The sequence below is a fragment of the Sciurus vulgaris genome, assembly GCF_902686455.1.
Source record: "Sciurus vulgaris genome assembly, chromosome: 11".
In the NCBI taxonomy this organism is placed as follows: domain Eukaryota; kingdom Metazoa; phylum Chordata; class Mammalia; order Rodentia; family Sciuridae; genus Sciurus; species Sciurus vulgaris.
In genome coordinates, this window is record NC_136472.1 from 97,997,746 (window position 1) to 98,014,526 (window position 16,781).

At 35.4% G+C, this 16,781-nt stretch overlaps 1 protein-coding gene and 1 pseudogene across 4 annotated transcripts in view; both read left to right on the forward strand.

Moving 5' to 3' along the window:
• The window catches only part of CEP126 (centrosomal protein 126), a 79,952-nt gene extending 66,291 nt beyond the window's left edge, over window positions 1–13,661 (forward strand). For 2 of the 3 annotated variants that reach the window (XM_079101920.1, XM_079101922.1), the window contains 2 exons: window positions 8,005–11,028; window positions 11,093–13,661. In XM_079101920.1, the coding sequence (XP_078958046.1) occupies window positions 8,005–8,067 (63 nt within the window). In that variant the 3' untranslated portion in view covers window positions 8,068–11,028; window positions 11,093–13,661. The remainder of the gene's footprint in view (window positions 1–8,004; window positions 11,029–11,092) is intronic. The other variant, XM_079101921.1, reaches the window with a different exon arrangement.
• Window positions 1,591–2,094, forward strand: LOC306639517 (10 kDa heat shock protein, mitochondrial-like; annotated as a pseudogene). The gene has a single exon. The product of its transcript is annotated as a 10 kDa heat shock protein, mitochondrial-like (transcript).
• Window positions 13,662–16,781: the final 3,120 nt, after the last annotated feature.

The following is a 16,781-nucleotide window of genomic DNA, read 5'->3' on the forward strand; positions in this document are numbered from 1 at the left end:
CTAACACTACAGCTCAAAGCCCTAGAAAAAGAAGAACAGACCAACACCAAAAGTAGTAGAACAGGAAATAGTTAAACTCAGAGCTGAAATCAATGAAATTGAAACAAAAGAAACAATACAAAAAATTGACAAAATAAATAGTTGGTTCTTAGAAAAAATAAACAAAATTGATAAACCCTTAGCCACTCTAACAAAGAGAAGACGAGAGAAAACCCAAATCACTAAAATTCGGAATGAACAAGGAAATATCACAACAGACACGAGTGAAATACAAAACATAATTAGAAGCTATTTTGAAAATCTATATTCCAACAAAATAGAAAATTTTGAAGACATCAACAGGTTTCTAGAGACATATGAATTGCCTAAACTGAATGAGGAGGACATACACAATTTAAATAGACCAATTTCAAGTAATGAAGTAGAAGAGGTCATCAAAAACCTACCAACAAAGAAAAGTCCAGGACCAGATGGGTTCTCAGCCGAGTTCTACAAAACCTTTAAAGAAGAGCTCATTCCAATACTTCTCAAAGTATTCCATGAGATAGAAGAGGAGTGAACCCTCCCAAACTCATTCTATGAAGCCAATATTACCCTGATACCCAAACCAGACAGAGACACATCGAGGAAAGAAAATTTCAGACCAATATCATTAATGAACATCGACGCAAAAATTCTCAACAAAATTTTAGCAAATCGCATACAAAAACATATTAAAAAGAGAGTGCACCATGATCGAGTGGGTTTCATCCCAGGGATGCAAGGTTGGTTCAACATCCAGAAATCAATAAATGTAATTCACCATATCAATAGACTTAAAGTCAAGAATCACATGATTATTTCAATAGATGCAAAAAAAAGCATTTGATAAAATACAGCACCCCTTCATGCTCAAAACACTAGAAAAAATAGGGATAGTGGGAACATTCCTTAACATTATAAAGGCCATCTATGCTAAGCCCAAGGCTAATATCATTCTAAATGGTGAAAAACTGAAAGCATTCCCCCTAAAAACTGGTACAAGACAGGGTTGTCCCCTTTCACCACTTCTACTCAACATCGTACTTGAAACGCTAGCCAGAGCAATTAGACAGACCAAAGAAATTAAAGGGATTCGAATAGGAAAAGAAGAACTCAAACTATCCCTATTTGCTGATGATATGATTATATACTTAGAGGAACCAGGAAATTCCACCAGAAAACTTTTAGAACTCATAAGTGAATTCAGTAAAGTAGCAGGTTACAAGATCAATGCTCATAAATCCAATGCATTTTTTATACATAAGTGATGAATCCCCAGAAAGAGAAATTATGAAAACTACCCCATTCACAATAGCATCGAAAAAAATAAAATACTTGGGAATCAATCTCACAAAAGAGGTGAAAGACCTCTACAATGAGAACTACAGAACACTAAAGAAAGAAATTAAAGAAAACCTTAGAAGATGGAAAGTTCTCCCATGTTCTTGGATAGGCAGAATTAATATTGTCAAAATGGCCATACTACCAAAAGTGCTATACAGATTCAATGCAATTCCAATTAAAATCCCAATGATGTACCTTACAGAAATAGAGCAAGCAGCTTTTCACGTGTTCTGAGGGCCGGACTGCGGGTCTCTTTGCAGGGGCGGCGGGAGAGCGGAGTCCTAGCTGAGGCTGCGAGAGTCATGGCCGGACAAGCATTTAGAAAGTTTCTTCCACTGTTTGACCGAGTATTGGTCGAAAGAAGTGCAGCCGAAACTGTAACCAAAGGAGGCATTATGCTTCCAGAAAAATCTCAAGGAAAAGTATTGCAAGCAACAGTAGTAGCTGTGGGATCAGGCTCTAAAGGAATGGGTGGAGAGATTCAGCCAGTTAGTGTGTAAGTTGGGGATAAAGTTCTTCTCCCAGAGTATGGAGGCACCAAAGTAGTTCTAGATGACAAGGATTATTTCTTAGAGATGGTGACATTCTTGGAAAGTATGTAGACTGAAACAAATCATTATTGAAGTGGCATCGTGTGAAGCTACCTATTCCACTGAAGTTCTGAAATCTTTCATCATGTAAATAATTTCCATGTCTCTTTTATAATAAACTGATGATAATCTAATAACATCCACTGTCTTGAAAATTTAGTTTCCCTGTACTTGTGTAAACATTTCCAAATAAATAATGTAAATGAAAAAAAAAAAAAAAGAAAGAAATAGAGCAAGCAATCATGAAATTCATCTGGAAGAATAAGAAACCCAGAATAGCTAAAGCAATCCTTCGCAGGAAAAATGAAGCAGGGGGTATCGCAATACCCGAACTTCAACTCTACTACAAAGCAATAGTAACAAAGACGGCATGGTATTGGTACCAAAATAGACAGGTAGATCAATGGTACAGAATAGAGGACATGGACACAAACCCAAATAAATACAACTTTCTCATACTAGACAATGGTGCCAAAAATATGCAATGGAGAAAAGATAGCCTCTTCAACAAATGGTGCTGGGAGAATTGGAAATCCATATGCAACAGAATGAAACTAAACCCATATTTCTCACCCTGCACAAAACTCAACTCAAAATGGATTAAGGACCTCGGAATCACACCAGAGACCCTGCAGATTATAGAAGAAAAAGTAGGTCCAGATCTTCAACATGTCAGCCTAGGACCAGACTTCCTCAACAGGACTCCCATAGCACAAGAAATAAAAGCAAGAATCAACAACTGGGATAGATTCAAACTAAAAAGCTTTCTCTCAGCAAAGGAAACTATCAGCAATGTGAGGAAAGAGCCTACAGAGTGGGAGAATATCTTTGCCAATCATACTTCAGATAGAGCACTAATCTCCAGAATCTATAAAGAACTCAAAAAACTCTACACCAAGAATACAAATAATCCAATCAACAAATGGGCTAAGGAAATGAACAGACACTTCACAGAAGAAGATGTACAAGCAATCAACAAACATATGAAAAAATGTTTAACATCTCTAGTAATAAGAGAAATGCAAATCAAAACCACCCTAAGATTCCATCTCACCCCAATTAGAATGGCCATTATCAAAAATACGAGCAACAACAGGTGTTGGCGAGGATGCGGGGAGAAAGGTACACTCATACATTGCTGGTGGGGCTGCAAATTAGTGCAGCCACTCTGGAAAGCAGTGTGGAGATTCCTTAGAAAACTTGGAATGGAACCACCATTTGACCCAGCTATCTCACTCCTTGGTCTATACCCAAAGGACTTAAAATCAGCATACTACAGAGATACAGCCACATCAATGTTCATAGCTGCTCAATTCACAATAGCCAGATTGTGGAACCAACCTAGATGTCCTTCAATTGATGAGTGGATAAAGAAACTGTGGTATATATATACAATGGAATATTATTCTGCCATAAAGAATGATAAAATTTTGGCATTTGCAGGCAAATGGATGAAATTGGAGACTATCATGCTAAGTGAGATAAGCCAATCTCAAAAAAATAAAGGACGAATGATCTCGCTGATAAGTGGATGATGACACATAAGGGGGGGAGTGGGATGGATTAGTGTTAGGTTTAGGGTTAGGTTTAGGGAGGGGGGCAAGAATGGAGGAAGAAAGGACTGTATAGAGGGAAAAGAAGGGTGGGAGGCGTGTGGGGAAATGGAAAAAATAATAGAATGAATCAAAGAACATTACCATATGTAAATTTATGATTATACAAGTGGTATGCCTTTAACCCATGTACAAACAACATGTATCCCATTTGTTTACAATAAAAATAAATAAATAAATAAAACATCTGGAAAAAAAAAAAAAAAGTTTGAGGCCAGCCTCAGCAACTCAGAGGCCTTAAGCAACTTAGTGAGACCCTGTCTCAAAATGAAAAATAAAAAGGGCTGGGGATGTGGCTCAGTGGTTAAGCATCCCTGGGCTCAATCCCTGGTACCAAAAAAAAAAAAAAAAAGAGGTTCTAAAAAGGCATCTTTGTGAAAATTAGAAACATTTAAATATGGACTACATGTTAATGAATAGATTTTATTGAGTGTAATATGGTTCAACAACAAATACATATATGTATACACACACACATACATACATATAGAGAGATTTGGTAAACTTGACAAAACATTAAATTTTTGGAAATGTGAAGAGTATTTTTGCAACTTCTCTGTAGGTTTGAAAATTTCCAAAATAAAACGACAGGACTGTTAAAAAAAAAAAAAAAAAAGTAAATTGCAGACATCATAATACTTCCCCCTCTAGATACTTCAGCATACATGTTCTTCTAAGAAAAAAGACATTCTCCTACATAACTACAATATTGTTATTATACCCAAGAAATTTAATGTTGATAAACAATGGTATTATCTGATACACATTCCAGATTCAAAGTTTCCCACTTATTTGAATAAAATGTCCTCCAAAGATCCAACCCGGGATTATTCACCATCACCCCGAACATATGCACACATTTTTTATGGATAGAGGCCTGTCTCTCTCATTTTATCATCCTTTCATTTCTTCCCTGCCCTGCTTCTATAGTTCTTAGTAATATTGATTTCAGATTTCTTCTCTCAGGGAAGGTGTTCAGCATAAATTTTTTTAAATTATCATTCTAAAAATTATTTTTAAACATTAAATAATTCCAAAAACAATAAATGGAAACAATAACAAATTTCTAATTGTAGAATATCAGACACTAACACTTAGATTAGGGAAATATTTTTAATGGAAAGATCTCCTCAGTATCCCTTGTAACATACCCTACCATTACTTAGACCAAATGTAAATCTGAGGTTTTGGAATAATAATGATGATAATAATAATAATAATAATATGCAACCCACCTTCTCCCCTTCATTGGGTACTCCTAGTCATTCTAATAGTAATAGCAGCTATCCCACGGAGGAAACAGTGCCAATAACATAGAAAATGCTTAATGGTGTGAGAGGTAGTATTATTATTGACACTATTCTGATCATCTAACTTGTTTAGATTGTCCCCCCCAAAAAAAGTAATATTCCTGAAAGCACTTGGATGAAATTTAAGTATTTACATACTTAAGTGAGATTTGCATTTAAGTGCTTCAGTGAAAGTATTGAAGTGGAAGCATAACTTTTTTCTTGTAAAAATTGGAATCATTCTAACAACCTTTGTATTTCCCCCTTCTTTTCATCTTCCTTCTCACTACACTATGAATCTTCCATTACAGCTAGGCACATTTAATATTTTGACCATCAAGTTTGCAATAACCTGTTCTGCCTCTATGTTTTTCTCATGATTTGCATATGTTCATGCCTTCTCACACTTCTCTGAACTTATTAGTACAGCATCTCAAGTTTTGTATTTATACTACACAGGCATTTTTGTTAGTTGCTTTTCTAAGTGAATAATCTTCTTTGGAACTGTATTTTTTTAACTTTTTTATTTGTTTTAATTAGTCATACATGATAGTAGAATGAACTTTGATGCATCATATATAATGAAGTATAATTTCTTATTCTTCTGGTTATACATGATGTAGAATACCATGAGTCATATGGTTGTATATGAGCATAGGGTAATAATGTCTGATTCATTCTACTGTCCTTCTTACCCCCATACTCCCTTCTACCTAAAGTAACTCTATTCTTCTCTATCCCACCCTCAATTGTGAATTAGCATCCGCATATCAGAAAAAACATTCAGTTTGGTTTTGGGGGATCGATTTGTTTCACTTAGCATGATATCCTCCAGCTCCATCCATTTACTGGTAAATGCCGTAATTTCATTCTTCTGTAAGGTTGAGTAATATTCCTGAACTGTATTCTTGAGGCCTAAAATTATTTTCCACTTCCCTATATGCTTTATAGAAACCAGCACATATGAAATATTTAGAAAATATTGGTTGACTTTTTATGATTTCTTGTGCATGGTTTTTGAATAGATAAATTATCTTTTTTATATTTCAATAAAATGCAGTGATTTACTAGAACCTGAAATTTTTTTTCTAATACTCTGAAGCAGAGTTTTATACTCCATACAAAATATCACTTTTTTTTCCAGTACTAGAGATTCCTCTACCAGCCCTTTTATTTTTTATTTTGAGGCAGGGCTTCATTAAGTTGCTGACTCTGGCCTCAAATTTGCAATCCTTCTGCCTCAGCCTCCTGAGTTACTGGGATTACAAGCATGTGCCACTGCACCCAACTCCAAAATTCTTTAATGAGTGCTAGTTTTTAATAAATTAGTACTCTCTAGTGGCAAGTGGACATTGTTGAGATATAATTAGAAAGAAGAAAGGAAACTTAACTGATTTCCTACCATTGAAAAGTGCTGTGCCTCATGGTTTCCCACTTATTCTCAACCTTCTGAGCTACAGACATCAGGTAGTTTTCCCAAGGTCCCAGAGATGTTCAATGACAGAACCAGGAATTAAACTTTTCTCTCTTTCCCCCAAAATCTATCCTACTTTTTTTATAATCCTTATTTCAATTAATAATACCATCTTTCATCAAATTTCCCAGACAGAAATATTTGTCTTATGGGGCTTCTCATTCTCCCTTATGCAAAGCCATAAATATTCCTAATTATATTTACTAAATATTCCTCAAATACATTCAGTCCTTTCCAATCTTAGTGACAGTGTCCTGTAAGAATTTATCACGTTCACAATAACATATACTTTATGAATAACTTGAACTTGAAGGTTCAAAACACAAAGTAATGATAAGAAGATGGAAATATGAATTAATATTAACTTGTTTTGATCATTATACATTGCAACATATATTGAAATAACACACTCTTAAATATGTATAATTATTATGTGTTAATGAAAAATAAGTTTAAGAAAGGTTGCAAGTATACTCAATGGTAGAGTACTTGCCTAGCATGCACAAGGCCCTTATTTTATCATTACATATTGTATATGAGTATCAAAGTATCACACTGTGCCTCATAAATATGTACAATTTAAATAATCAATTTTAAAAAGGAATATCATATGTAATCTGGACCATTTCATTTGCCACCAGGTTTGCTCTCTCAAGTGCATCTTTCATACCACCATCACCAGAATAATCTCTCTAGCTTAAAATTTAACTTTAGTTGTTACCTGTTACTTAAAAAAATAAAATTAAAACTCCAGAGAAATGCATTCAAAGTCTTTTCAGCCTCACCACTGGTTGCTCCCCATCTCATAACTTACCCTCTGTTGAGTAGTTGGCAAGTCTCCCTGGAACTCCTTGCATGCTTCCAGGGCCCACGCTGTTCCCACTGCCTCACAGACCTTGTTCTCATCTGCTTTTCAGGACTGGCCCCAGTGTCATCCATCTGGGAAGGCTTTTTCAGTCCAACCTTTGTCCTGCCCAAAAAGTTAGAATTTCCCCCTGTTGGCAGCCATGTAGCCTGACCTTTTCTTTTTGTAGAAGCTACCATATTAGTTCCTTTTCTTTATTGGACAGATACTGAGTACTTCCCATGTGTTGAGCACTCTGCTAGGACTGCAAATAGAAAGAGGAAGAGTAACCTGCATTCTAATAGAGGCAACATGCAAACAATACAGTGTAATAAGGTTGTTGCAAGGGAACTTCAAAACCCCTGCCATTGCCATTATAAATTTCAAAGTATAAAACTCTTAGAAGCAGAATTTTCATTTTAAAGCATTTTATTTACTTTTCAAAATAAAATAAATGTAATGAATTTTTAGCAATTACCTTCCCAAGCAGCTTACTTCTTTAGCCCAAAGTATGTTGTTAAACATTCCTAAAGTCTTATATGGGTTCCAACTGCTTCCTGTAGAAAATAAAATTATTAAACTTTGACCATTTTCATAGCAGATTATATAAACAAATGTTACCAATAGCAAAATATGAAGATCATGAATTATTATGATTAATATGATGCCTTATATAATTCCTCACTTTTGTTGAGAATGAGGTGTATGTAGCATTTAGAATTTGAATTATGAGCATATAGTCTTAGTAAAATCTGTAATCTATTAGGAGATTTACCTGTTAAAGTCTGTGAATGTTACACTAAAGGAATATTCTGAAACTATGTTACAGAACAGCATTCCAAGGCCTGGACCATCTCCTGTTGTTGGATCCAGATTGCAAAGAAAATATTGATGAAGTATGACAGTAACTATGTAATGGAATCATTATTTTTGAGAATCTCCTGTAAATATATATTTCTGCATTTATTAATGATTCAAAACACTGTAACCATAAAAATGAAATATAATATAGGTAATGGAGATAAATTGATCACTTTACATTTATGCTATAAATTATACTTTATTATGTATTTTACTGATAAATACATTTTTAATGAATGGAAATATTTCATTGTTTTCACAAGCATGCTACTGGATATAAATTCATTCTATTTAAAATAAAAGAGGATATTTTGTTATTCAAATTATGCATTAGTTGTAGTTATGAAGCTTTGTTTTCTGAAATTCCTAATAAATTCTATTAAATTTGTATGGTTGTATAAAAAGTTTATGATTAACAACATCTCACATAAATAATACAGCTGTTTAAGACTTCGCAGGATCTCTATACTTTGGAGATGTTACCAATTGGTCTTTTATCAACTCTGCATGTTCAGCAATTGATATTATCATCTTTTCTAGGGGTAGTCTCTAAAAACTGACCACACTTCTAAAAATCTCAGAGGGATCAAATGGTAAACATAAAAAATAAATTACAATTCTAACTGGGTAACTTGAGTTTCCTAGTCAGTATATATGTTTTTTCCAAATAAGAATTTCTACTTGAAAACAAGATTTAGATTAGAAGTTTGCTCTTTTTAAATATGAAAGAATCAAAATTTGTGTGATTTTATGATATAATAACCCCTCTATCTTTTTGTTTTCCCGCAACTATTTCTACTTCAGGTTCTCATCTGAATTATATCAAACTAAATTTTTTACTTCCTGATGATGTATCTAAAGTGAGAATGAAATGGCCAGAGTGAGAATTAATCATATCAATTCCATCTTAACGTCTTCCTTCCCACTAATGGAAAGAATTTCCATTCCTTAGCATGGCATATAAGGCTCTTCTTATTCCAAGTTCTCTCTGCTTCTTTACCATCTTTCCCACCCTACCAATTTTACCAAACCACTTATAGGTCCTCAAATAAAACCTATTACCTCATACATCTCTGCCTATACAAGTGCTATAACATCAGCTTGAACTGGCTTCCCCTTGCATCCTACTTAATCTGCCCAGTAAATTTTTATTCATGCTATTCAGGTTGAACTTTCTCCATTTTTTCCCTAATAATCCTATCTACTACCTCCTCTAAACAAATTTTATCCTTCTTACCCTGAACTCACCTTATTTTTGTACCTATTATCTATTCTCCTAGCTCAAGAGTACCTGGAAAATAAACATTGTCATTCACTTGTGTGTTCTTAGGAATTAAAATAGGGAACATAATGGCAGGTCAAAATAATGAAGGAGAAAATATTTGGTCATTTAAGACTTAACCTTCTATCCCTCAAAAAGGGATATAATGGGTGAAAAAAAAAGGAATCACTATTCCCCCCAAATTTCAAAATACACCCACACAAACCCATTAAGTTTCAAGGTCTGGAAATACCTTTACTGCTCAAGACTCTACCCTCTGGATCTCTCCATTCTTTTTCATAAAAGGAAGCACATATTTGTAAAGAAGCAGTTTTATCAGCCTGTTACTTGCCTGTAGAATTTCGCATATTGGACAGCCTTTTATCATTTCATTTCTCTTTTTCATTTCATTTCATATTTTCCTTTTCATTCCAGGCTGAAAGTTTCTGCTAATATAAAATTCTCATGAACCTTATGGAGTCTCCTGTGTTAGACAAGAGGTTTCTTCTAGATAGTCACTCACCTATTTTCAACTTCTTTAGAGATAATTGAGAACATCTGAGTCATATACTTAATCTCTTTATAGCCTTTTTGTGACTGCATATTCTGACCTTTTGGTCTTTCTGTGGTATTAAGAATTTACAACCCCATCCATGGTTTTTTCTATCCTGAAAGTAAATCTCAATTTTAGCATCATTTGCAATCTTTCAATCAAGTCATATTTTCTTTTTCTTTACCAATTCTTCCCTCAATCTAGCTCTTTCCTCTGGCATTTTATTATAAGAAGCAAGAAGAAATCAGGCTTCTCTTTCTATACTTAGCTTGGAAATATCCACAGTTAAATGCCCAATTTCATTGTTCTTAGTTCTGCTTTCCACATTAGTTCAGGACACGATTCCCCTACATTTTCTGCCACTTTATAGTAAGTATCTCTTTTTCTCTAGTTTCCAATAATGTTTCTCATTTCCTTCTGACCTTTACCAGCAGTGTCTTTAACATCCACATTTCTACCAACAGTCTGTTCAAACCAACCTAGGTTTTTGGCACCATGTTGCTTAAAATTCTTCCAGCCTCTGCCCACAGCCCAATTCCTAAGTCACTTTCTCACTTTTAGGTATTGATTTAACATTTCCAGTGAAAATTCTGTAAGTTTCTTATTGCCATTCCAAAAAATGGCCACAATTTATTTGCTTTTAAAACATATATAAGGGCTAGGATATAGCTCAGAGGTAGAACACTTGCCTAGCATGCACAAGGCCCCGAGTTCTATCTCTAGCACTACAAAAACAAACAAAAGTAAAGAAAAATAAATAACACACATACAAATGTATTATACTTCTGGAGGTTAGAAGTCTGACACTGGTTGCACTGGACTTAAATCAAAGTATAAGTAGGGCTATGCTTCTTTCTAGAAGCCCTAGAGGGAGAATCTGCTTTTTTGTCTTTTCTAACTTTTAGAGGTCACCCACATTCCTTGATTCATGTATCTCTTCCTCTGAGCAAAACCTCGTGTCACATCTCTTTGACCTCCTCCCTGCCTCCTCCTTCTGTGTGTGTGTGTTTAGGTGATAACGGCTACATCCCTATCCCCCTTTCCTAATTTTGAGGACCCTTATGATTACATTGAGTCCCTCTGGATATCTTGGTATCTGTCTTAGTATCAACTGATTAGAAACTTAATTTCATTGCAACCTTAATTTCCTTTTGCCATGTAACCTACCATATTCACAGGTTCTGGCATTAGAGTAAACAGCTTTGCAAGGAGGGCATTATTCTGCCTACCACAGGAATATAGAGTCAAGGGAAGATTGAGGGACAGAGATTGCTATCCCCATTTTTTCACTCTCCCCTTTTTTCCTTAGTAATAAAATCTGTTTTACAGGTACCTAGCCACCAGAATAAAAACAATGTTACTCATCTCTCTTGTAACTAAAAATGGCTGTATGACTAAGTTTGAAACTGTGCCTTTAAAGAGAAGCAGTAAACACTCCTTTCCTCCTTTATCTCTTCTTTTTCTATGCTGGCTGGAATGCAGACTTTAATATGTATCACTGTACCATGCAGACATGGCTCATTGTAAAATCTGGTGGAAAGCAAGCTAGGAGAAACCGGGGCCCGTGATAACATTACATAGCAGTCACCACACCAACTAGAACTTTTATGTGAACAAATTTCTACCTTATTTAGCTACTGTTATTTTGAATCCTGTTGAAAAACATCTAACTTAAATCCTAGTTTACACAATTTTTAAAAATGGAAAATAGGCCCTTCCTTCCTGTGATGGTTACTCTTGGTTGTCAACTTGACTAGACTGAGACAAACCTAAAACACTAGTAAATCACAATTCTGGAAATGTCTGTGAAGATGAAGAGATATCAGGCATGTGGGTCAATGAAATGAGTGAAGACCCACCCTGAACAGGAGTGGTGCTATCCAGTAGGCTTGAGGCCTGGATGGAACCAAAAGGCAGAAGGGGAAGCTCCACACATGCTCAGTCCTTCTTAAGCAGATGCATTTTTGCTGCTGCCACCATCACCCATGAACATCAGATTCCAGATTCTCCAGCCTTTAAACATAGCGCTGCACCAGCAACCCTCCAGTTGGCTTCCAGGTCTTCAGCATTGGACTGGGGCTGGATCATTCTTCGTCCTTGTACTGATGCTCCATATTCTTCACCTGAGCAGCTCCTGGTTTCCCTGGCTCTCCAACCTGCAGATGGCCATTGTGGGACTATTGATCCTCTGAACATGTAAGCCTATTTGATAAATTCCCTCTTATAACTATATATAATATATTTATTTGTTCTTCTGAAGAGCCCTAATACACTTTCTTTCTGCCCTAGGTCTGGGTGTTTGCTTTCGAAATGGGCAAGTTAATGAAACCCAAGAAAAGCAGTACTAGTCCTGACAAGATACTATTCTGACATAGGTGATGGCTCTTTATACCACCCCAAAAGCCATTCTCTAGTAGCTGAAATTGACCACTATCCCTGCAAAGTGACAACTGCCATTGAAGAATAATATCACTAACAGGTCAAAGGTCAAATGTCTTTTGTAATAATAATCATGCCATGTCCTCTTGAACGAAACTATGATCAACAGATATCTTCAGAAACCATGTTTTTAATGTAAGGCCCAACAGGAGGTTAAGTTCACTCTAAAGAGAGGGGGGACAAGATAGACAAGAACAAGTGGTTCTTCTAGAAGTTTCAGTTTTAGTTGTTTTTTGTTTCGGTCCTTAAAAATAAAAATAAAAATCTTGTGGGGGAAAAAATAAAGTAGAAGATATTATAATGTTGTAACCATTCTTTAGAAGTGGATAGACTCCCACCCAAAATTAGTTCAGATATGGAGACTGATGATACCACATACACACATAAGAAGGTATGTAAAATGTTACTTACTTACATAATTCAAATCTCTAGGGCAGCAGATCAGGCTCCCAAACAGGCTTTCTGAAATGGCTCAAGAGATCAAAGAAAGAAAACTGGCTTGGAGTTTTTATTGTGATTAGAGGGTGTAGCCAGAATGAGAGTTCCCATATGCAAGCTAAAGAATCTACTGGTTTGAATCTTCTGTAAAGCCAAAGGAAAAAGCATTTGGGCTCTCTTATCAGTGCACCCAGATGTGGAACAGAAGGGAAGAAAAGGGGTGAGGCTTAAAAACTGTCAACAGTTAAAACATCAAAAAGTAGAATCAGGCCCCAGCACCAAAACAAACAGAAAAATGGAGTCAGGGATAGGGGTAGAGCCCAGTGTTAGAATGTGTGCTTAGCATACACAAGAACACTCTGAGTTCAGTCTCTGGCACCACCAAAAAAAAAAAAAAAAAATCTAAATGTAATCAGATGCTTTATTGTACATAGCATAATTGTAAAAAATTATAGAAAACTATCTATAGGGCCAAAGTCTTTGTGTAGGTAATGGGGCCCTAATGCAAGGAGAGGAGTTGGACTTACGTAGGAGCACTAAGGAAGAAATACTGATAGATGGTGAAGAGGCTCAAGGTCTAGCCTGCAGTGGTGAAGAATGCCTATGAAGCTGTTCGTCTAAAACTCTCTCCGACTGGTAATACTGGAAATTACAGACAGTTTCTCCTTTGGACATTCTTTTCCCTAATTCCTTTTAGTCACCAATCTAACAATAAAGTATCAATGTTACATAATGTTTAACTGTTAATTATAGTCAAGTATATTAGAAGAGATTTATGAAATACTTTCTCAGGAGCACATTTTGTTTTGCTTCTCACTTGCATCACATAAATGGTCTTACCATTCCTTTCATCTATGAAGTAGTAAGTACTATCTATGTGCCAAAGGCTTTGCTACTTCCAATAATACATCATGAGGATAAAATAGTCAACGTTGCTAAGGCTGGGATCAAAAGAAGAAGGCAGAAGTGGACAGAGTCATTATTCTTGGAAGGCCATCATGGTTAGTCCCAGTGATGGACAGACACAGAGATGACCAGCATTTCCCTCCTCATCCTTACCCTTCTCCACTCTACAGCATCTTCCTGATTGTGGACCCAGTAACCCAGACACACAGAAACAAGAGATTCACAAAAGCAGAGTTTTCACACATACAGCAGTTTCCATGAATTTCTCCAGCAAGCTTGCTTTTCATGGTTTCACTTAAGAAGTGAGGCAAGCTTCAATTATCAAATTTCTCTGGAAGCTCTGATTACCTACCAACACCAGTTCTTAATGCAGCCTCCTTGGTAGTTGTTCTCTGATCTGACATTCCTCAGTAGAGAAGGCTAGGTTTTCATACCTTACCCCATGTAGCTAATGCTCCAATTCTCCATTTTCCAAGCTCCTCTCATATTTAGTGAAATGTAATTCCTGTAATAAATACCTTAGTCCCATAACTCTTTCAATGGCTTTTTCCTGACCAATATATTCTGATGGAGGTGACCAAGAAAGAAGCACTCAATTATAAATTAGTGTAAAGTGTTAACTTCCCAATCATATAAGCATATAGGAAATAAGGTAAATTCTAAATTTTTTTAAAACGTCAAGTTAGGGCTGGGATTGTGGCTCAGTGATAGAGCACTTGCCTAGCATGTGTGAGGCATTGGGTTCAATTCTCAGCACCACATATAAATAAATGAATTTTAAAAAATGTTTTAAAGTGTCAGGTTAGTCAAATGAATACTGATTGTTTCAGAGAATGAAAAGAAAAGAAGAACTTTTCAAGCCTAAATGAAACAGAAAGCTAGGCAAGGGAAGAAATCTGGACAGGGAAACAGGGACTAAAGTACTCTAGTTTTCCTTCTGAAGTGGCCTAACTATGGAGTTCCAGTTTCTTTCATCATGACTTCCATCTAATGTGATTTTCACAGTTTATACACAGAATTTTCTTTCAGCTGTGCAACCCCATTGAGATTTCTTGGTACTCAAAATGTATCTAGAAAAAATTTTAAATAGAGATTTTAACTGCAGATGCAATAAATTAAAATTTATAGCCAAACATGGTTGGGGCATGCCTGTAATCCTAGCAACTCGGGGAGGCTGAGGCAAGAGGATTTCAAGTTCAAGGTCAGCCTCAGCAACTTAACAAGACCCTGTCTCAAAAGAAAAAAATAAAAAGGACTGGAGAAGTAGCTCAGTGGTTAATCCCCACCAGTTCAATCCCCAGTACCCTCCAAAAACCAATTTCTAACTTTGATTTTTAACCTGAATTTTTAATGAAATTTAAAAATTGGACATTTTCCAAAACAGGAATTTTTTTCCTTTTACAGTATAAAGGTACTAATGAAAATAATACAAGAGTTAAGGTAAATATCCATAAAGTCCTGAAAATCAGTATATGGGAGAATTACGTGAGGATTATTTGACACGTCAGCCTGGTTTGTGGCTGCAGAGTTTTAGCATGTGTTTCCATGTTTGTTTATTCTCTTCCTTCAAATTTCTAGAAACGATAGAACTAACCACTAAAGAAACAAGACACAGTTCCAGCAGATAAGAGAATTTTTCTTATTCTTTTCTAGGACTAGATGCATAGTATTTTCCATAAACCTATCATAGGAAAAAATGGAGTAAAAAATATCTCTGAATATTTGTCCTAACTCATATTTGGAAAGCAGTGAAGTTTTGCAGAGTTCTGAAAATACCATGAAAGACATTTTAACCTGCCTGAACAAAAAGTAGTGCACAACCTAGCTCTGACACCTGCCCAGGATGAGAACCCAGCATTGATGCTCGTGAGCAGAGAAAATATGCATTCCTTCCAAGACTTCACAGGTCTCCTTTGCAATTCACAAATTCAATGGTTGAAACACATGTTAAATAAATATTTGTTTATTAAATCTCTATTCTAACTTTGTGATGATTTATAAAGAATAGTATTTGGATTTTTTAAAATTTCCCATTTCAGTGTTAAACACTCCTAAAGTTACTAATCCCACAAAATGTCTGTTGGTTGAGTAACAGGGCAGAGGTCACCTCTCTGGATGATGAATGGTGACCCTCCTGACTAGATTTTACATTGGCTCTTCCAAATTTGTATATGGCACATTGGCATACAGAAAAACATGGGAAATTTTTCCCTTAAAAGGTAATAAATCAAAATTAGAAATTAAAAGGCCATTATATGGCCTTTGTTAATGATTGCTGCCAAATTTTGGCTCCTTTCCATAATTAATTTTGCAATATTTGATATACCAAGACATGAGTCAACATTTGTTGAATACCTACCATTGGACAAATACTGTGAATATATTTTTATTTAATCCATCTAACCAGTCAAAACATGAACATTTTATCTCCATTTTATAGAGGAGAAATGAAATCAGACTTAGAAGAGTTAAAACCTGCTCAAGATTATATTGCTAGTTAGTGAAAGAACCAAGATTCAAACCCAAGTCCTGTTTGTCTCTAAAAACCCATGTTTCTTCTGCTACATCATGTGGGTAGAAATAGGAACTATTGGACAAAATGAGGGAAAAGAGAAATGGAATTTAAAAGCGAAGAAAACTCATGAAAAACCATTACCATATTTAAAAATAACCTAATCCATAATTACCTAGTAATATATATTATATTACATATAATATGTATTTACATACAATATATGTAAAACCTAACAAATGGATGTATGAGGAAAGCAGCAAAGTAACAGTAGGATTAGGAATGGTAACAGAAAATTCAGAGCCTACTTTTTAAAATAGAAAATTGCAGGCCCCTACTAGAAAATATTTGGGAAATTTTTATGCCATCAAGAAAAGTTTTAAGATACAATTTCCACTTAAGATACATTCTAGTGGGAATAAGCAGGCCAAAAGGATGTGCCATGTTGTTTGTGCAACATTCCAAGCACCTCAGATGAAAAATCACCTATTTAAATTCTAAGAAAGGATTTATACGTATTCACTAGCACAAATGTACACAAGCAGGATCCTGCATGCCAAACCAGCTTCACAGTTAATGATCCCTAACTTCCATATCTTTTACTTATCTATTAAAGAATGCCTTTACACAAAAGAT